The 21,844-nt window shown below is 38.4% G+C and overlaps 1 protein-coding gene across 1 annotated transcript in view; it reads right to left on the bottom strand.

The window, feature by feature from the left end:
- Positions 1–4,753: 4,753 nt before the first annotated feature.
- LOC121641334 (inactive phospholipase C-like protein 2) overlaps positions 4,754–21,844 on the bottom strand; it is a 51,221-nt gene continuing 34,130 nt past the window's right edge. Inside the window, exons 5-7 of the mRNA XM_041987414.1 lie at positions 18,430–18,505; positions 9,738–9,847; positions 4,754–8,217 (exon numbers count right to left, since the gene is read on the bottom strand). Coding sequence (XP_041843348.1) covers positions 8,011–8,217; positions 9,738–9,847; positions 18,430–18,505 — 393 coding nt within the window. The 3' untranslated portion in view covers positions 4,754–8,010. The remainder of the gene's footprint in view (positions 8,218–9,737; positions 9,848–18,429; positions 18,506–21,844) is intronic.

Genomic DNA, 21,844 nt, shown 5'->3' with positions numbered 1-21,844 from the left:
TAAGCACAATATTTTGCATGAACGGCCCCAGTTCGGGCTCTGGAGGCAGACGTCTATATTTAACCCCTTGTACAAATAAAGCTGAATTGGACTGAACAATACACGACTTATTGTGTTGAAGTATGAGGAAACACATAAAGACAACAAATTAAGTCTTGTTTTCTAAATAATGATAATAAAAATAACATAAGAATAATTATTAAATTCACTCAAATAAAATATCAAAACAAAAAGAAGATTTAAACAAATATTAAAAAAAAGAAATAAAACAATCAATGAGGTTAATTAAAAATGTAATTATTAGATTTATTATAGTTTGCTAATACTGTTGTTGTATATTAAGGAGTGTGATGAGCTAAATATCCTGATGAAATGCTGTGAAAGACTCAACATTTGATTTAAATTATGCATTTAACTTCATTCTTTACCCTTTTCGTACTTGGAAAGCTTTGCTTTTGTGTGTTTATTGTTCACTTTTTTATTTGATATTCTGGTTTTAAATAAAATATTAAAAAAAAAGCTCTCTAATGTGAAAATTCAGACCTTTTGGTGTTTATAATGTTGATTTGAGATTGACCAGCATCACTTGAAAGAAGAGCAGATTCAAGTCTGTTAAACTGAACCTGTAATTTGAGGACTTTTGTAGAAAGAACTGCAAGAATAAGTCAAAAGCAATGTTTGTTGGCTATATTTGTTTTAAAATGTACCTGTAAAGCATGTACCGTACATTGAGAAACTTATAGGTTTATAATTGCAAACAGGTTACCACAATTTAAATTTTCATGGCTAATAAAATCCATTTTGTAGCATAAAAAGTCTGTGTTATGCTATGGCTTGGTAAAAAGCTGTTTAAAGAGTGCATTAGCGGGATGTTCTGGTCAGTTTATGTTCTTTACACACATTTAGGTGATTGCAGAGCTGTGTGTCCAGGCAGTGGAGCAGCAGGAACAAACCTTGTGCATGTTCATTTGTAGGTCTTATCAGTCAGCAACGCAACAAGTAGGCTTTAAAATCTAGATAAGAGGTAGGGTCATTAAATTTGCATCGCGTTTTTAGAAACTTTCCAGGCTGAAAGCTGATTTTACTGATGGAAAAACAAAGTGTATTTCCATTTGAAGGTTTTATTTGCCAGGACACAATGAAACAAAATGATAGAATGATTAATAGTTATTGAAATCAGCCATTTAGATAAGTGACAAGACTGTTTCATTATAACAAAAACTAATTTGAAATACAGAAGCTGATTGTGTAAGAAAAAGCAACCAGGTGCTACTGATGTCTTTCCTCCTTGACACTGACTTGCCAAAACTTCTGCTGTTTTATGTCAAGGAAGAAAAAGCACAGTAATAATCTTGGAAAAGCAATTTTTTGCCGCCCATCACTCAGGGAAGGGTTACAAGGACATCGCAAAACTATTTGGACTCCATCATTCTACAGAGCGAAAGATTATTCTCAAGTGGAAAACACTGAAGACAGCCACTAATCTTCCCAGGAGAGGACGTCCCAGCAAGTTCAGCCAATGCTGAGAGGATCTGCAATAAAAAGCTACGTCTCAAACTCTCCAGGCCTCAGTTCATAACACTACAATTATAGAAACAACAACAACAAGTATGAACAAGTATGGTTTGTTTGGAAAGATTGCAGCCTCTTCTCTCTAAAAGCAACATGGCAGCACAGGTTTGCTTGAGATTTTTGGAGCAATTTCCTTTGTACAGACCAAAGGTGGTGGAAGACTGATGATTTGGGCTTGTTCTGCAGCCACAGGACCTGGATGCCTTGCAGTCCTTGTGTGGACCATGAACTCCTCTGGATGCCAAAGTATTGTAGAGTCAGACATGAGTCCATATGTCAGACAGATAAAGCTTAGCTCAAACAGGACAATGACCCTAAACACAGCAGAAGACCTACAACAGGATGACTGAATAATAAAAGAATCAATGTGTTGCAATGGTCCAATCAAAGTTCAGATCTCAACATGACTGAAATACTGTTATAGGATCTTAAAGACAGCTGTGCAGAAATAAATGCTGCAAACCTCAATGAGCTATTGTAGAGAAGAGTGGACCAAAACTTCTCTGATGATGACTTTAGAGAGTGATATAAAAAAATAATTATTTCCAATCTCTGCTGCTAAATGTGCTTCTCCAAGCTGTTGAATGGGGTCTACTTTATTTTTAACTCACTGTTGCAGCATTTTAGCTTTATTCATCATGCTTTAACTTAATGAATGCACATGATCACCTCAAGTCCACTAAGAAACCATTAAATTCTTCCAGGTCCAAATGAAAGTCATATAATGATTTGGTTTTTTGCAGTCTGGTGTCTTAGAGTGTCCGTAACAAAGATCACGTGTGTTTGCCTGTTACTACACAGCTGACATCCATAAAACCGAGCCAGCCTTTTAATGCTACCTCTGCACGTGTTTTAGTGTGCGGATGCTGGCGGAGGTCCATCTGAAACAAGCTGCAGTTTAATTTCCCCAGGCGCTTTCTGCTCCGCTCAACACGCTGGGAGATAATCGATACTGATGCATGTGCTCCTCCGGCCTCTGAACAATCCAGAAAGTCTGGACCAGGCATTTCTGTCCTATAAAATAACATTCATGAGCGGCCGTGCACTGCAAACACTAGTAGTGGGTGTGGTATTTTGTATTAAATGAAATACTAACCTCAGTAGTTTTTCTTCATGGTGAGTCAAAGAAAGAGAGATGCAGCATGCTGGGGTTATAAACCATTAGAGATGCTTGCAAAAGCCAAAGCCAAAAGGAAAGAAGGGAAGTAGGGGGAAATATTCCTTTAACCCAAGAGGGGTTTTCTTATTCTTTCACTGTTTTGTATATGCACATATTACTCACCGTATAGCACTGTCATTATTTATTTTTTATTATTGCTACTTACACTTGCACAGCTTATGGTCTACTTTATTATACTACAGTATTATACTGCACATTATTATTGTACACCTCATATTATTATCACTAATAGTATACTGCTCATCATATGGCACACCTTGTCACATATTGTAATATATTATGTAATATTGCATTGTATTTTGATATAAAATTATATGTTATTATATATTAAGGTGTGTAAGTTTATTTTACAGACTCCATATTATAATGTGCAATTCAGTTGTCAACCCCATCACCCAATCTGCCACCTCATCACAACCCACTTCTTCCCATAACTATTTTTGTGTATTATATGTAGTCTTATCTCTTTTATTTTATTCTTTTGTATTTCTTTGCTTTATTTAATTATATCTAATAGCAGTGCTGCTGGTGTTTTCTGACCTGTTCATCTTTTGTCTTTTACTTCCACACACTGTGAAACTACCCTGTGTGGCCTTATGGCTCCTCAAGGGGTAAAAAGAAAACGAAAAAAAAAAAAAAAAAAAAAAAATTGAAATAAATAAGTGGACTGATTTTTAATATTTTGAATAATTTGTTATAGCAGAGCTGACTGGTGCAGAGGCTAAAGTTCAAGGCCAGACGGTGCATTGACTGCCTGTTGCCGGGCAGAGGAGAAGCAGCAAAGTGCAGGACGAGCAGATGATCAGATTTTATAGAAGAAGCGGCTCATGCTCGTGTGGCTAAATGCATTTTTAAAGTGATGAAAACACAAACTATCAGACCAAGTGCTGTTTATTCTGAGGTTGTTTCTCTTTAATTTGACAGATGAGACTTGTAATACAGTTGAAACACTTCTTTTTGTCATCTTTAACATTTATTAGCACGTTGACTGGCACAGCACTGAAATTCAGAGACGCTTGTTGTGAAGCGTGGACAGCTTTGAAACCAAAAAGCACAACGCCGCACGCACGGAGGAGGACAAGGACATCTCTGCAAACAAAAACAAATATTTTGGGCTGAAATGCGGTGAAAGTTTCTCTCTGCAACTATTGTTTTCAGTGACAATAATGACAACTGTTGCTGGCAGATTTTCTCGTCTACATTTAATGTTTAATCAGCTTGTTGATAAAAAAAAATTAAAAAAGAAACTAAGTGCCGTTCATGATCTCTGAGTGTCTGTCTTAGTTTATGCGACATTTCAGAGTAGAAGCACCACTTTGTTTAACTTTCAGCTGGTAAACAGTCGAGATAATCTCACAGATTAATGTTTAATCTGGAATGCCATTTTATTCAATAAGTAATTACACTCAGAATAAATCTAATATGAAGTTAATCCTGATGTTAAAGTATATTTAAATAAAGTTGATGTAGCTCAATAAATAAAAAAAAAACGTTTGATTCAGATTGACTTAATTATCTATTACCACATTTCTTGAATTCAGTTTTTAAATTCCCATTTTTTATACCAATATATTTAACACACACACACACACAAAGGAAATTTATGCAGCTGAGGGTCCTGGTGGGTTTTTTTTTTACATTATTTTGAGGTGAGTTTACAATGTTGATATTTCAAGATAAAAAAAAAAAAACAATTTCCTGAACACGCCACAATTACTGTTATAAATTCTAAACAACTGCAATAATTAGTAATTAAATTAGGTGCCAATCTGTTTATTCTGGAGCTCACCTGGATCGTCAGAAAACAGCCTATCTTGTGATGACCAGTTACAGCAGATGGTCATCACTAGAAAACAAGAGGTCTGATTTTTAAAAATATCATATAATAAAATATTATGAGGAAATCTTTATGATACCAGGATAATAGAATAATTAATTCTTGATTCTGAAATAATTAGACCACAGGTAAATATTTGCAGTCTTGGTCACTTTTTGTTTTTAAAGAAAGTAATTTTTTTTTTTTTTTTTTTAGGTATAAATATTCAAGGCTGCAGACATAGATATGTGCAGCACTAAGCTATTAGTACAATAATTACCTTGCAGGAAGTGTGATGCTGAATAAAACTGATGTAAACTTGTGCATAGTTTATGGTTGCCGTTGCCGACCTTGCACATGGTGGCGTTCACTGAAAGTGACATCACTAGTTGTGCATCGCATGAGCTCCATAACAGGAGGGACTGGAGGGAAGGACCTATATGACCCATCAAAACCCAAGAAGCTACAGTGATTGTGAATGTTATACTCATCCAGCAGTTTAACAGAAAGGTTTTAGCGTAGCTACATGTTTGTACTTCCTGTTAGACTTCTACTAGTGGTGTCATTTTCTCAATGAATCTAAAAGTGACGTTGCCTTGTTAAAACATAATTTACTCATTTTTAGGGCTTTTGTTGTTTATGTATGACTTCATTCAGGGAACAGGTTGTTGCTGGTTCAGCCTCTACATGGTCTGAAAGATTAATGTGGTTGAAAGGAAAACTATAGACGTAAAGAAGCTGGTGTAAAGTGTTGTTTTTTTTAGGGAACAAATTGGACCACATGTGAAGTCTTAGGGTCAGCAGCAGTAAAAAATGACAAAGCTTCAGAGACTAGACACAGCCTACGCTGTGTTTTAGGAGCTACATGCAGTCTACGATGCTACTGCTGCTGCTTTTTACTCTTTTATTGTTACCATGTTTATTGGTTTGTTTATACCCAACAAATCTGTAATGAGCCCCCAGTGGGAACCTCTGGTAAATAGCGTAGAACACAAGCAAGTAAACGAGTGATTCTAAATGTTTTGAAAAATATGTTAAGTTAGCAAGTAGTGACAAGTTAGCAATTAGCAAAAATGTTAACAGTTGGCATTTTAAAAGAAAAAAAAAAAAACCAACCAAGTTCCTTTTTTTTTTTATTCGGCTTAACTATGTACAATAAAAATATTTCTAAGCTGTGAAGTTATTGAGCTACATCAGCTAACTATTTACTTCATAGGCCTATTTTTTTAAGTATTTATTTTTGCATTATTGAACAAATGGCATTCCATAAATTTAAACACATCATAATAGATAAATATCAGGATTATAACTTTAAGATCTTTTAATTCCGACCTGCTAAAACAGCGACAGATAAAACCTCAATTAATTGCTTAGTGAGAATTTTTTAAGAAGAAAACAAACAAAAAATGCTACGTATTTTCCTCACACTACTGTGCAGATCCAGATATCTGTGGAAGCAAATGAAAATCTTAGGAACAGTCTTTCAACCCGTCATCAGGAAAAAAACTAATCTGCAACATTTAAAGAAATGCTGAAGTTTTCTTTGTACCTACACTTTATTGATCGTTGATTAGAAGCAGTTGGACAGTTTTCCAAATTAATCCTAAGAGCCATAATTTTATTTACTGAAGTGTCCAATCATGAAGCCAGGAACATATCTTCTATTATGACATTTTAAATCAAGATGCAGGTGGACTGATGGATGAAAAGCAAATATGGGACCCCTGAAGCAACATATGGGAAACGCTACAATAAATTTCCTCACCTCCTGCTTGATGCTGCAGGCTTTAGTTAGGAGTAATGAGGCACAGTTAAACTACACACTGTGCATCAAATACTTCTCTGTTAGCAGGAATGGTCAGGAAGCTGTTATTACTTTGAAGCCAATATTCAACCATCTCTTCAGACCTGAGTTTAAATCCTTACAGAGGAGTTGACAAAGCTTTGTTACTCACACACACAGGAAATGTTGCCACTTTTGCACAATGTTCACGTTCCATTGTACGCTGACTAAGAGATAAAACAAAGTGGGGAGGTTGTTTTATATGATAAATAAAATAAACCGCATGATTAATTGCAGCTATATTGTTTGTTTGGTACTCAACCTTATGTTCAGAGTCTGTGGTCTAACAAGTTCTTAGTAAAACCAAATAGTTACATAAAAACAATAGAACTGTTTAATTTATAGCCACAGTTGGCTTTTCATTGGAATATTCTAAATAACGGGTTGCAAACCTCAAAAACAAACAAACAAACAAAAAAAAAACTTAAAATAAACTCAAAGTAGGACAGCCTAAACATAAAGTTGACTTTGGTAAAACTTTCAGCGCCTGACATGAAGCACCACGCTAACAAAACAAAGGAGGAAGCTACCGCCGAATAAAATCCCGAATCATGTCGACGTCCAGCCATGGTTCCCTTTCATGCAGTTGCTGGTTATGAATACTGAGACTCTGTTGTTGTTTTTTTGCACCAAACATACAGTATGATTATATTCTCCCCGTTTCATCCTGGTTCCATGTGTTGGAGCTCCCCACTAGGGGGGGAAAAAAAAAAAAAAAAACTGCTCTCTATTATTTATCACAAACCTCATTATCAGATAATCACACACAAATAAAACTTTGTATCTCCACAGACATCTTCATAAATCTTTTATAAAATAAATCTTATACTCCCAAGTATATAATCATAAAACAATGCACTCTGCAGAAAAAGGTAACAGGACACTCCATATATACATATAGTATCCTACTATTTTGGCAAACAAGAACATGGACAAGTTCAGTATTGTAAACAGCTCTGTACTGTCTTCAATCCTCTTTTTACTTCCTGCTTTTCCTCCCAGATCCTTCTCAGTCCCCTTTACATTCATAACTCCAGAAATTTGTGCTTTAAGAAATCTCTTGCAACAGTCCAAGGCCTTCCTCGTGTCTTCTGGTAAGAAACATCTGGTCCGCTGAGTAGAAGTGCACTGTCTCCAACAGTGGGGTCAATGTCTTAAACAGTCTCGTGGCTGGAAGTTCACTCACTTTTCTCCTGGCTCATCCAGGAGTTGAGAGATGGGAAATGTTGTGATGTTTTGTGATGGGGAAAGATGTGGCTGTCCTGCATTAGATGCATTGCAAATATAGCGTGCATTTCTGACCTTCCACAGAGCTCTTAAACAAAACGACAGTAGCTTCCCAAACTTATTAAGACTTGAAAACACTGGTTGAGACTGTTCTGTGAAGTGAGCTTGTTGGTGGCATCTTTTTTTAGTGACGACAATCCTGGAGTCTGAGAGGTTACAACTGTGCTTTGAATACAGGATTGCACTTGATGGAATGTGGAGGGATGACGCCTGGGTAAAGACACAGAGTGGTAACGGATTGAAAGAGCAAGAGCTTTGGGATCATGGAGGTCTAAACGAGGGCGCCGAGTGAGCATCCAGAAACTTGACCCTTCAGTTGTCTTCGTCGGTGAGCTCCTCCTCTCCGGTGGCCTTCTCAGGGATGGCCTCCAGGCTGCGTCTGCCTCTGGAGTCTGAGGAGCTGGAGGAACCGCTCACAGCTCCTCCTTTGCTCAGGTTACAGGTGAGCACAGCGTAATGGATCTGCTTTAGGTTCTCCTGGACCTCGCTTCTGGCATGTTTCAGTAAGTCTGCCTGACCCTGAGGGGTAAAGACATAAAGGGTCAGAGCAATGAAAGCAGAAAAGAAAAAAGAGGTAAAGTGAGAGAAAGATGGTTAAGGCTCTTCCACACAAGCACAAATTAAAAGTTTTACATCTTTGCCTGGCTGAATATCTAAAGACCGCATCAGCGGCTGTACTTCAGTTCTACTAACATGTGCCATACAACAAAAATCTAAACTAAAAGTCAAACTGCAGGGCTCAATATTAAAGGTTAGCCTGTTTGCTCTGGGTAACTCAACTCCAAATCCACCCTATAAAACCCACACTTTGTTTGGCCTATAATGATGGCTGCTAGTGATGCATCCTTCATGGCCTCTTTTCTCCCAGAATTCCTTTTGCATAAGATGATGGCAAATGAGCAACAAAACTCTGAAGAGTCCTTTTTTTCTGTTCTCCTCACTTTAGTAGAAACGTGACAAAACCAAATACATTAAAAATATGTTTATTAAACAGTGTCATTAAAATTATTTAATTTTTGATATTTGTGGATTTTTAAGGGTTAATCTAGAGTGTACTTACTGGAAAACAACAGCATCTCAGATATTTTATTTATTTTTTACATTACTCTGTGTTAACATTCACTAAAGTCTCCTATTATATGCAAAAAACTTCAGAGGTTTACGTGACCTCAAGTGACTCAACGCCCTACGTTGCTGCTATGGGACATGCTCGTTGGCTAGGTAGCCTTTCTAGTTTCACAAACAATCAGCGGATTTCGAAGTGTGCAGCCTACGTAGGACACGGCGTAGCCTACGCAGTCTGCACACTTTGAAGACTGTAGACCCTGAGTTGGGACACAGCTACTGTTTGTTTAAGTTCACATATTCTTGAAAACACAATAATAAAAAAATAAAATGAAACGTGAAATTAGGGGTAGGGGAATTAGTAAATCAGTTTCCTCTGAAGGTTGCTTGGCTCAGCCTCGAGTGGAAACATGATCAAACTTCTGATTGCAGTTACTGCAGCTATGAAAAGAAGCAGAACTAGTTGAGGTGGTTTGGACTCGCTTGTTTAGCTTCTTGAACCTGGTGACCTGACTCTGGATAAGAAACAGGAGATGGACGGTTGCATAGTTCACATCGTTTACAAGAATTTGAAGTGAAAATCACTGTTGAGGTTGAAATCGTTTAATCAGGAGATGTAGTGAGGGAACATTCTGCACATGGACAATGTTCATTTAAGACTGATGGCAAAATATGTTTTAATAATCAACAGACGCCTGTTATTTCTTTCTAGCTCTGCAGTTTGGGTTCTTTTGTGTTGATTCATAAGCTGAACATCATGCACATGTAACATTTACACAGTGGAAGCACATCTGAATGCCTCAGTAATCTGCAAGTTTCTGTTAGCAGCTACTGACCCGACTCATATTTGTACTTTGAGTCTATTAGAAGGGAGACATTTTCAATGATTTTAAACAATAAGGAAAAAGACATCATGTAATGTTGTAGCTCTGTGGGGTTACAGGCATACTGCTTGATGTAGTTGTAAATCTCACCTTCAGTATGGTGATGTTCCACGTGAAGCTCTCCACTGCCTTGTGCAGCTTCCTGCCCTTCAACCCTTCCTTCACAGCCAGGTCATGCAGGTTCTCATGAAATTCCATCGCTGAGACAGAAAGAGATGAGAACGAGCGTTACCTCAGTCTTTATGGCTGGAATTCCTGCTGGTTTGTTAAACAGAAGGCAGCTGCTAGGTGACTGTAGTCTAGGATATGCAACTTGGTGCTAGACTTGTTGTCACTATAAGCAAACACATTCAGGCATAAGATCCTGGCATGTGCTGTCAACATTTCACATTCTCCTGCAGCAGAGGAGTCGAGTGTGTGCAAGTAATTCTCTGGCTGTGGGGAGCATTCCTGTCTCTGTATTCAACATTCACAGAGGGCTAATGGATAGGGGTTTGCCTTATTCTGAACATATTTGAGCCGTTCTTGATGAGGTCTATTTGCCTTGAATGACAACCAAAATAACTGAAGTATATCTTCACAACTAGAAGGGCTGTATGTATTATTCTGAGCTCAAAAGAAAGCTGAGACGTGAGATTACAACAGAAATGTCAGTATCATGATACAAGTTACTGTGTCAGAGTAAATTCACAAGGAAAACATTAGACTATTTGAATGGTTATTTATTTATTTTCCATTAATTCCTGTAATGGAAAATTATTCATTATTATTAATTTAATAAAAAGCCAGTCATAGTAAAAAAAACTCATTAACAAAGGTTTTCTAGACCTTTATTATATATATATTTTACCACAAAACATGCTACATGTTATGCTAGGTGTGCTACATGTTAGGGTTGCTGCTTCCTAGCATGTGCAAAGATCTTCTGGACTGTACATATCTCATAAAAAAGAGGCTAGAAGACAAAGAAAACTAAATTTAAGAAGAGAATCAGTTCATATTTCTCTAGAACCTGCAAAAATTCAAAGGAAATGTCCCACTTCAGCACCCATGATTTGAAATCTTTACCCAGGAGTGAGATATCAGTGAGTGCGGTGGAACCCACACTGAGATGCTGAACAGCATAAAGGCTGTTCTGAAGCGAAATCAAGAGACGAAGCAGAGCTGAAGGCAGCTGTGAGACGGGATGAGATGGAGGGGGGGGGAGAGAACAGCAGAGCAGAGATGCAGTGTAGGCCGACAGACATGACACTCTTTCAGTGTGGATTAGCGTCAATGCACCGAACAGAGGAGGGATTTGTCTCCTGAGCTTTCCCACCTCCTCTTTCTCTCTTCCCTCCCCAATCTTTTTTCCCTTTTGCATGACTGAGTTTGAGTGGGGACATGTTTAATGTGGAGCCTGCAACAGGAACGCCAGCCTGTGAGGACTTCACACAACACACAAAGCTGTAACACACTTCACGGAAACCCCAACTGAAAAAAAAAAGCACACACTTCCGCTCTGATATCAACCAGAGCAGGTCGAAGCCCCTGTCAGAACTGTTGCCATGGAAACATGCATGCACATGCAGGAGACTGAGAGACCCCCCCCCCCTCTTGTGAAATCACCACTTAGGTGTGTAGTCAGGCAGTTTTCATGGCTGAGTTAGAGCTTCAAACAGCTGACAGCATGTACTGACAGACATATTAATCATCCAGCTGCCAACTTTTACCCCCGCCCATTTCCTGCTTCCACGAGTACCTTATCCCTTTTTTTTTAAATTTCTGGTTACTTCTCTGTCTGCAGAGCTGCTGCTGCTGTGCGCATGAACCATGACTGTGCTGAGGAAGGTGCACAGCTTCCTCTGTCTCTTTCTCACATACACTTCACTCACACTGGGGTTGCCTAGCAACACTGTATGGAGTCTGGCAAGCAAAAAAGGGGAAGCTCTCCTAGCAAAGCATTTCAGACTTCATCTGTGAAATAATGCTGCTGTTCAGTAAAAGCTTCCCAGGGCATGAAGGGCCAGATCAGAGCGTGGCCTCAAGTTTTTATTACATCAATCATTTTCATCTAAGAAACAACTCTATTTACTCATAACACACAACTCTGTTCTCTTTATCAGGTGTGGTTTGACAAGGAAAAGCTAATAACAGTGATTGAAAATGACTATGGCTGCCAGTGTCAACTAATCTAGTAAAAGGTCCTAAAATCAACAATAAATACTGGCACATGCTTTTAAAAATATGAGAAGTATACAAAAGAAAACCACCGAAATAAGCAATACGTTTTAGAATACATTTTTTGGATGACCAGCTCCTGTCCGACGTAGAAAACATTAACTGTAAATGAATACATAAATGCAGGTCCCAGCATAAACCTGTGCAACCATAAAATTCCCTACAGCATCTTATCCTCCAGGTTTATTTTAAGAATGGAAACTCCTTTTAAGAGGGTTTGTTAACATAAAACATGGATGCTCCAGGTTCAGAGTTTAACTTCTGTTTGAACCGTATACTTTCCACACCAAATCAAGAGCATAATAAGGTAAAATAATGGCCACATACTGAATGAACATGTGTTTTGTAATCTGCACACTGTCTGCAGCACCATTTCAGCATTTAAGACAATCATCTGTGGCGATTGCGTTGATGCTGCTGCAGGTTCAGTCATCCAGTGCTCCAATGAATGCTAAGTGGGACCCAAGTGTCAGGTAAGGGGATGTGACATCCCCCATTAGTACAACCAACACCTGACTATGCATGCTCTGACACAGTCTGTGTGTGTGTTTCCCTGAGAGGCCTGTCTGAGCTGATGTGATGGATTATTCACATCTTTACTAGTTGCTGCCGCTCCAAAGAGGAAATCAGGTTCATACTGACCCAGTTTCTACAAAATCACACTGCACACAAACATTGAAGTACAAGCAGGTACACGAGCACATCCTCTTGCACAGATGCACATAGTCAAACACATTGCTGGGACAAAATTATGTCAGTTCAGGAAAGAAAATAAATCAATGCACAAGTTCATCAGTTTACCATCTGTTGTGTCCTACTTTGGGATTGCTGGCTGCTGAATTTTCTCCAGCTGATGTTAGATAATCATTTAAAAGCCAAAGAAAGCCTCCATAAAAGCTCCTAAGATGAGGTTTGGTTTTCTTGGGTTTTACTGCTGTTATTCATCAGCCTATTGTTTTAAATAAAATAAAGATTCAATCTGACACGCAGTTTATTGATAAGCTCAAGAACTATGTGCTGCTTTAAAAAGTTTTATCAGATTCTTTAAAGACAAAAGCCATGAAAGGAGCTTCATCTGCTCTGGAACACAACAGAACTGATAAATGAAAGTTAAAATAAACATTTCATAGAGTAGAAAAAGATCATACAATGTCTGACAGGAGTGATTTACACAAGTCCCATAGACAATGATTAACACAGGGGTTAAAACTAAACAATTATCCACAACATACATCTATCTTCCTTCCTTCCTTCCTTCCGTCCTTCCTTCCTACCTTCCAGGGGGAATTCTGCTAACTGGAACTGACCCTCAGATCTATTGTGGTATAGACACAAGCCATACATAAATAAATAAATGTGTCTTACATGCATTTTCATAAATAAAGATTGTGCAAATCAGGAACTGTCTGAATAAATCCTCACACTCTGTAGAATGATTTAGTTCAGATATGAACATCGCAAGTCTTGCAGTTTTTTAACAGGACCTGGTCTAATAAGCACTGGTTGTGAACAAGAAAAAAAAAATCCCAGAAGATCAACCCTTATTTGCATTGTTACAAATAGACTAAAAGGATTCACAAATTACAAACTGAACTGTGTGTTAACGAATCTTCATGCCCGGCTTACGTCTTTGAACATTTCTTCATCCATGCTCAACAGCGGTGTTTAAAAACTAAATGACCTGATGTTGTTTACCTTATCTAAATAACAGCGTGTCCTTCCTGATTGTACATGTTCACGTGCTCACAATTTTCCTCCGCCTCAGTGTGCAAAGACACATGCATGCGCATATGCAGGTGAGCACCATCAGCGGATGGACAGAAAGTCCATTAACATGTAGAGAGCCCAACAGTTTTTAATGCAAAATTACGACTGCCACACGACTTTACTCAGTGTGCCAGAGTACATAAAATATAAGAAAGTACTACTAATAATAATAATAACAACAACAACAGAGGTCTTGAAAGAAGACACCAAAAAGTCAGTCAAAAAGAGTCATTCTGACAAGAATGCCGAAAACTCTTTAAAACAGCAAAAACAAGCAACTCAAATCTGAACAAAACATAAAATGCTTCCAGGCAGAACTTGTAACCTTTATACGGCCAACATGATCTGAGTGAGTTGTGGTAAGCTTCCCCTTTCCTTAACTCCAACATAAACAGTTAAGCTAAATGTTGGATGCAGCAGCCAGTTCAAACACTTCAAGCCAAGGTGTGTAGTTTACTATCCATGAAATGGATAACTTATTTTGCAGTTAGTGGTGCTATAAAGCCTTTAAGATGTTTATAGGCACGATTAAACGTGATCAGATCTGTTTTCCTGGGTAGTTGTATGATTCAGCCCTTTTCTCAGGAACTCTAACAAGAAAAAACACAGCCAACCAAACTGCATGAGAAAACATCAAAGCAACTTTTTAGAACTAGTCCCAACTTTGTGTGGTAATTTCTCACTCTGTTCCTTCCTGCTGCAGGCAGAGGAGAAACATCACATCACAGTAATGATCAGAATATGAAGTGTGCTCCAAATTTAGGAGCAGCTAATTACATTCAGTGTGGCCGCTGACACAAATGTCTGTTTAAGTGGTGGCAAAGAGGACGAGGAGTAGATCAGCAGCTTAAAAAAAGGGGGTTCCAGTGTGCCATAAAATGGTTTGCTTACTTCTAATGTAATCATGTGCAATATAAATATAAACAAAGAGATTGACTGGGGCTGTATAGCTGATAGTGAGCTACTGTTTCTTAAGGCTTTTATGTAAAACTACACGGTTGTAAATACAAGAATAAAAATATTTCACTAGAACTCTGGAGCCGGAATGTATCTGACGTCCAATTCAGGATTTTGTGCATCTCTAGTTACATAGTTCATCCATTTGGAAACCAATAAAGCTGATATGCAGCAATCATAGCCTGTTTTTACCCCCTTAAACTTTCACTAAGGTCGTCAAACAAGCTTATTGGTGATAAATTAACCTTTATGCTACTTAGAACTCCCTGCCAGAAAGTTCTTCATTATATTTCATTTTAATGTCAAAATGAAGAGGATTTAACCATACTTCCATTAGATTACATTTTTTATAAGAACTGCCACAGAATGAAGACTGACCTCTTAAATCAGGATCACTGACAAAAAAAAAAAAGTCCATCTAACAAATTCCCTTCCATCTGTTTCTGTGTGTGTGTGTACTCTTGAACCCAACAGTCCTCGCTGATATACTGCAATTTAAATTTTATAAAAAAACAAAACAAAAATGAACTGGCTCTAACCCCGTCAACACTAAGCTCGTATGTTATGTTAGTTTCCACTAACAAATGAGATACTCATGGCAAGACCCGTCCATTCACAAGTCAGGCCCTCCCATCCGGCTTTTTCATTTTAACTTATACACCTTTCATTATTATTTTCATTTAGAATTATTTAACAGGTAATACCTTTGGACAATGGACATAAAATGGCCCAATGATAATGTGAAGAAAAGAACGTGTGTTGGGTGTAACGCAGCAAGAATCAACCACTTCTACCAGTTTGAATAATTCCAGCAATGTGACAAAACCTAGCAAGATAGTAACCATAGAAACCACAGGTGCATGTGTCAAGGCCTCTTCCTCTGGAGGCATCGTCTGCATCTGGATTAAACTCAGACTCATCCTTACTAAGTGTAGTAAGTCGCATTACATGTTTAGTATGTCCCGTTTCTGTCTGCTGCAGATGTTGCCTGATGTTTTTCAGAGTTGAAGTTGCACAAAATGAACCAGGATCAGTTTGGTTGAGCTGTAGTTGCCTTTCTCTGAGACCAAATATGTAAACTTGTGCAAGTTAGTAACTTAAGCTAGGTACACGCAATAAGAGTTTTGGGCTGCTTTTGTTGTCCCTTCCTGAACAAGGATGGTAAACACCCGATTATCTTTAGTCTTTTAAGATTTTCCTACAAAAACTTATCATTTTGTCTGAGGTGTGTTAAGAGCAAATTCGTCTCGATAACTGCCTCTGAAATGAGTCGTGATCGACAATCAAAATATTGAACATGTTCAATATTTACGACCAAAAGTCTTCATGCCTGTGAGGAAAGCCGACGATTCCTGAGTTGTGACTGTGTGGATTGTGAGGTGGAATGGAATTTAGCCAATCAGAGAGCGAGCTGACTGGAAAGCAAGGAAGTATATAAAGTCTGTGTTCACGCTGTCTCCAGTCTGTTATTTATTTCAGTTCTGGATTTTTCTGTTAACAATAGTCCCAAAACCACCATCATTCCCTCACCTTGTATATCCGCTTCCATGCGGGATGTTGTGTTTTACGGTTGTTGCCATGGTGGTCCTCCTTCATTTTTCTGGTTGTTGCTATGTTTCTTCTTTGTTTTTGTTAGATCACGTTTAGTCATGCAAGATTTCTGGCTCGCAGAAGTTTGGTTGCCGGACAGCATGGTTATGTGTGTGTTGTTCTTTGTTGAGATTATCAGAGCACACCACACACAGTACAATCAAAACTCTTAAATGCCTGATTCTTTTTTAAAAAAAAATCCTTATGTGTACCAGCCTTTACTGAGTGTTCCACCACAGTTTCTCTTCGGCTGGGACGTGGAGATTTGTTGAGTGGCTAGAGCATGATGAAAACGTCTGTTTATGTTGTTGTGTGTAAAATCTGATCCATGGATCCAGAAATCTGTCACATAATGTTGCTGTTTAGGTTTTTTGACTAACTGATCTTGACCTCTGACTGTCATTTAATTCTAAAGTCTGATTCTTGCTTGATATGACTAGACTGACTTTGTTATTCATAAATTAAATGTTCTATTATCTGTTAACTCTGTCCTGTTACATCTGACATCTGCTGGATCCGATTTTAAGTGTCAGCAAAAGTTTTCTTTTCCCGATAGTAGAGGACTTTTTATTTATTGTATTCTATACCAAATCTGCTTCAAGATGGGCTAAATACTGAATTATTAAACTAGAATTTGTCATCTTATAAAATCAAAATTTACTTGATAACTGGACCCGCCCTCAGCAATCAGTTGCCCGCCCTGGTAGTCTGTCCTGGCATCGGGACTGTCTGAGGCCCTGACTGGTAATGTCTTTAATGGACGAGCAAAGACAATGTCTACTTCTTTAGTTATAATACAGCACTGAGACTTTACCACGCCTCCATCTCAGTGTCTCCTTTTTAAAGGAAACCATGAAGGCATCACACTCATTAACATTAATTCCACTGATACAAATTAATTTCATCCTCCACTTATCTGTAGTTTCAGAGACATAACGCACTGGCAAATGCCCAAATACTGATGATGCATGCATATGCATACAGATGGAGCCTTCCGTCCATCCTCTGTGTTCAATTCATGTATATTTCTGTACAATTTTAGAGAGCTTGCAGATCTCTACCCCAAAAAGAGGTGCAACAAGAATAATAATAATAATTGTGGGGGCAATATTGAACAGTACAACTCAAGTGCAATCAGGAAAAGTAATGGAGTGTTGCCAACTACTATGCTGGCTTGTTTATTATCTCTTTTTGAGATTGTACATGATCATGACTCCTCCACTGTCACCATGTTTGCAGTTGTATGATCGCTGACTTGATTTCACAATTACCCGTGTTATTTAACAACACGATTAATTCATCATAAAAGTTTCAATAAAAGGTGGCAGTTGCAGAGTGGCTAAACGCAAATGGGAAAGTGTGGCAGAGGAAGAGTACTTCCCATTAAACACACAGATTAAGTCATCAATCTGGGATTTCTTTTTTCTTAAAAAAAAAAAGAAAAAAATAATAATAAAGACCAAGCTGTCACTGTGGATGACGGCTCATCTGCTGGTAAAACAGAAAATTTGTTAAATGTTTCATCTGCAGGATGGCAAACAGGTTGGATGACAAAGGTAAATGCAAAGTAACTGGTTAAATTATGTTAATTTTTATCTAATGCAACATGTGCGGATGAGTACACAGCCTAATTGCTACTCTGCTCCATGCTCTTTACATGAGTACTTTTTGGAGGTCTGCCTGATGTGCAGCTGCAATATAGTTTTTTTTTTTTATAAATCCAGTCATTAAATGGATGGAATAACTTCCTGTTTTCTGTGGATGCTGTTCATCATTAACCAACTGTGAGTTTTCCTCCTACTAGTGAAAACATTCCTGCTGTATCTCTGTCTGGAGGCTGTTAGCTGCTTGTTCATTTAGCAGTTTGTTCACCTGTAGCCACAGGTGTGTGTATTTGTGCTTCATGGAGATTTCAATAGTCTTCTAGCTATAGTCGGGCACATTGTTACGTAAAAATTTCTAGAGTAAAGCTTTGAACTGTTATGGGGGGCGTATTTTGCGACGTGTGTACATTGGGCCGTGCACAATATAGAATAGAGGAGAAATGACGTGCTGTTGACTAAATAAGGCCAATAACATCATACTGTTTAGACCGCTTTTTGGCATTGTAAATCTGTTATATACTTGTTTCTTCATAGAAAATTGGGTCAGAAATTGATAAGAGAATTGATAAAGAACCGATTCGCTAGGCAAAATTGATAATGCGATTGGTGTTAATAAAATCTAATCCATTTTCATCCCCACTTACCTGCTTTTTGAGTTTGTAGAATTCTCTCAGAAACACCCTCAGAGTTCTCCAGCAGTGTCTTGCTGGTCTGGATCACCTGAAAGGAGACAAAATTATTTGTCAGTTTTATTTAAAAAAAAAAAAACATCAGCAAACCTTGCATCTCACAGTAAGGCAGGAAGTAGATTCCAAATAATAAAGGGTGTTTTACCCAGGGAGGGCTGAGAAAACAAGCTGTTGTTGCAGGGATGTCAGTGGGTGTAGTTGCTGAAGTGCATTTTTGAAACCAAAATTAGAGGGAAGCAGCCAAAGGCAATTCGGTGGTTTATTAGAGGTTCTGTTCGACTTCACAAAGCAGTCTCGCAGCCTTTTTTTAAAAGGGGAAAAATATAGATGACAGCCTCTTCACTTGGCTCTAAAAGCAATAGCTGATAATCAAGGTCACTGCATGAAAACATATCAGTCACTTTGCAGCAGATCATTAGCATGTTATCTGTGACAGCACAGCTGAGAAAGATGCTAAGTTTAGCTCCTCTGGTGCTACAATCTGCCCTAATTAAGTGGATAAACTCTGCTGACCTGCAGACATTACAACTCTCATGATGATCTATTTACATATTGTATATTACATATACATACAGTGCAACTATTTAGGACATCCTAATCCTTGTTAAATACAGTTTATCAGCAACTCAGGCTGTGACTAAATTGTTTTTTATCAGTTTATATCACATAAATCCTTCAACAAATTTTACCTTAGTATGTTATATTACAGCTTGTTTTGGGGCATGTCAAAGGTGTGCAAAGGTACAAAGTCCACACCAGGGAGTTTTCTACTCCCACTGAGTACTGTCCTGAGCTGCCTGAAACCCCTCAGCTGTAGTCCCAGCTTTTCTTTCAACACTTTATTGAAAAGAAAAAGAAAAAAAAGAGAAAGATGTATATGCATAATTCCTGTTTAGTGGCTTCCTTGGCATACCCTTCAACAAATAAGTGAATAAATGCCTGCTCTTCAATATTAACCATGTCGGAGCAGGCGGAAGCCTTGAGGAAGGGAGGGCCAGATTCTGCAGTAGCTGCATCTTGTTAGTACTTCTGACTGATGATTATGCAGTTGGGTCTACCAAATGGGCAACTCCTCTGTTGACTGTGGTGTCTCACTTGGTGAGACGGCATGAAAGAGATAAGATTGATTGATTTACCTGACATAACTGCATAACTCTGGCAGCTTACTCTCAGTCCTGCTGTGTGTTGTATCCATGGTTCAATCAAAAATAATAAACGAGGGTCATTATCTCAGAAAGTCAACGTTATCAGAGACTGTGGTCTAACAGTCTGCAGTATACAAAGTAAAGCCAACTCTTCATGCTCTGGAAGTTACAGGCTTATCCCCTGGTTTACTGGATTTATGAAGGTGGCTAGCCACGCCTATTACAAGATCACTGGTGGCTGATTAGCCCGATACAAGAAAAGCAGCACGGCTTCAATGCTTGTGACCTCTGCTTGTTCGAGGACCTCAACATTGGTGGCAAAGTCACTCCAGTGTTGAGGATGATGCATAGGCAGCGCTGATGAAACCGCTCAAGGAGGCATACAAGACCCTGACTCAGATCTGTACAGGAAGGTGGTCAGTACAGCTTCTTTCAGTTCTATTTCATTCAGATTCATTGTTGATGTGAGGAGAGTAGTGTGCCTCACAAGGTGCAAGTAGGTGGAGGATCTCTTCTTCCGGCTGACATCTAGCCCAAAAGGCTGAGAAGTATCTGCAAAAGATGATGTGATGCACTGCAAGGCTCTCTCTGTGTGGGCAGCATCATCAGCAAATAGGAGGCTCCAGTCAGTTGTTCCAGACTCTTCGTGTGAGCCTGTAATCATCTACGGTTGAACAGGTGATCATCAAGGTGATATCTGCTGTAAACACCATACTCCATGACGAGGTTCTTCAGTGGTCTGCTTGACCATCGTGCTGAAGACAATAGTGAGGAGAGCTGGTGCCATGTCACAATCCCACTTTACCCCATTAATCATTAAGTCTTTCCATGATTTGTCATAAGCTGCTACAGCTCACCATGTCAAATGCTTTGGTCAGGTCAACAAACGTTACATAGACCCCATTGTTTCTGTTCCCGGCATTTCTTGGAGCTGCCTGAGACCAAACATCTTTTGGCTCTGAATCCACACTGGCTCTGTCCAAAGTGGACTTCTTCTAGTCGGGACTCTTGCAGAACTTTTCAGCCAATAGAGAGAAAGGCAATCACCTGATAATTGGAGCAATTTAGCTAATATATATTTACAGAAACACATTTACTGACAAACACATAGGCCTAATGAACACTCAGACACACACATGCTCTCAGCACACACAATTTCACACAAACATATACAGATAATCATAGAGTTTGATAAGTCTTTATAATCAGATACTTTAAAAAAATAATAAAACTTTATTACTTGCAAAAGCCTTCTGCTCTATTTAATTTCAATACAACTTCATAAATACAGCAACACAATCATTATTCCAGTTGCCTTTTTCTCCCACTTTTCTCATATAAAAGTACTGATTTAGTCTCAAATGCTTCTGTCATTACAGATTAGTATACTTTTAAATTACGCCAAATATCAAAATGTTGCTTAAATCAAGGTAACATAATTGCTTCCTTTCGTCATTTATATTAATGGCAGAAGAAAATAACAGAGATGAGAACATATCCTTTATTAAACACTGAGACAAAGATGAGACAGTGAGTCCAAAGAGAGGCATGAAGTAATGAAGCCATCAACGCTTCCCTTCAAATTCATCCCTCACACACAGCCTGCTGGTGGAGCTCTTTGGACTGCAACAAATGTTTCGAGGCAGTGAGTCGATTTCACGTCACTTATTTAAAGTGATCCAGTGTTTCACGAGGCTTTGGTTTTACCATCGCTAACTGCAGCTGAGGCAGTTTGCAGGATGCCTCATTTGATCTGAAGTAAAATGCTGCCCTATTTGAAACAGATTTCAGCCCCTGAAAAGAATATCTTATGAATAAGAATAAAAATAGAATATTCTTATTAATTATTAAGAATATATGAAAAATTAGACAATCCAGTTACATAATGAACATTCGAATGAATACAGTACGAATATTTTAAAATAATTAGTTGGGACGACACAAACAAACATGAATAAACATGTCCTAACATCCCATGGCCTGATACTGTGTACTGTATGGATAATTGACAGCTGCACCAAGCCACTAAATGAATCATCATGTTATTTTGAAAGTGGTGATGTTGAGGCTGTTTGTGTCACTCTGCAGCTGCAGCACTTTAAGTTGTCTCAGATGCCGTAATTACCTTCCTGATGGGTGAAAAAATTACTGTCTTGGTGGCAGACGGCATTTCAGATGTGTTTAAAAGCATTGTTCTAGTTAAACGGGTGGACAGTGCCCTATTT

Source organism: Melanotaenia boesemani, chromosome 6, assembly GCF_017639745.1.
Source record: "Melanotaenia boesemani isolate fMelBoe1 chromosome 6, fMelBoe1.pri, whole genome shotgun sequence".
NCBI lineage: Eukaryota > Metazoa > Chordata > Actinopteri > Atheriniformes > Melanotaeniidae > Melanotaenia > Melanotaenia boesemani.
Note: the sequence above shows the minus strand (reverse complement) of the source record. Positions and strands in the feature narration are given on the sequence as shown.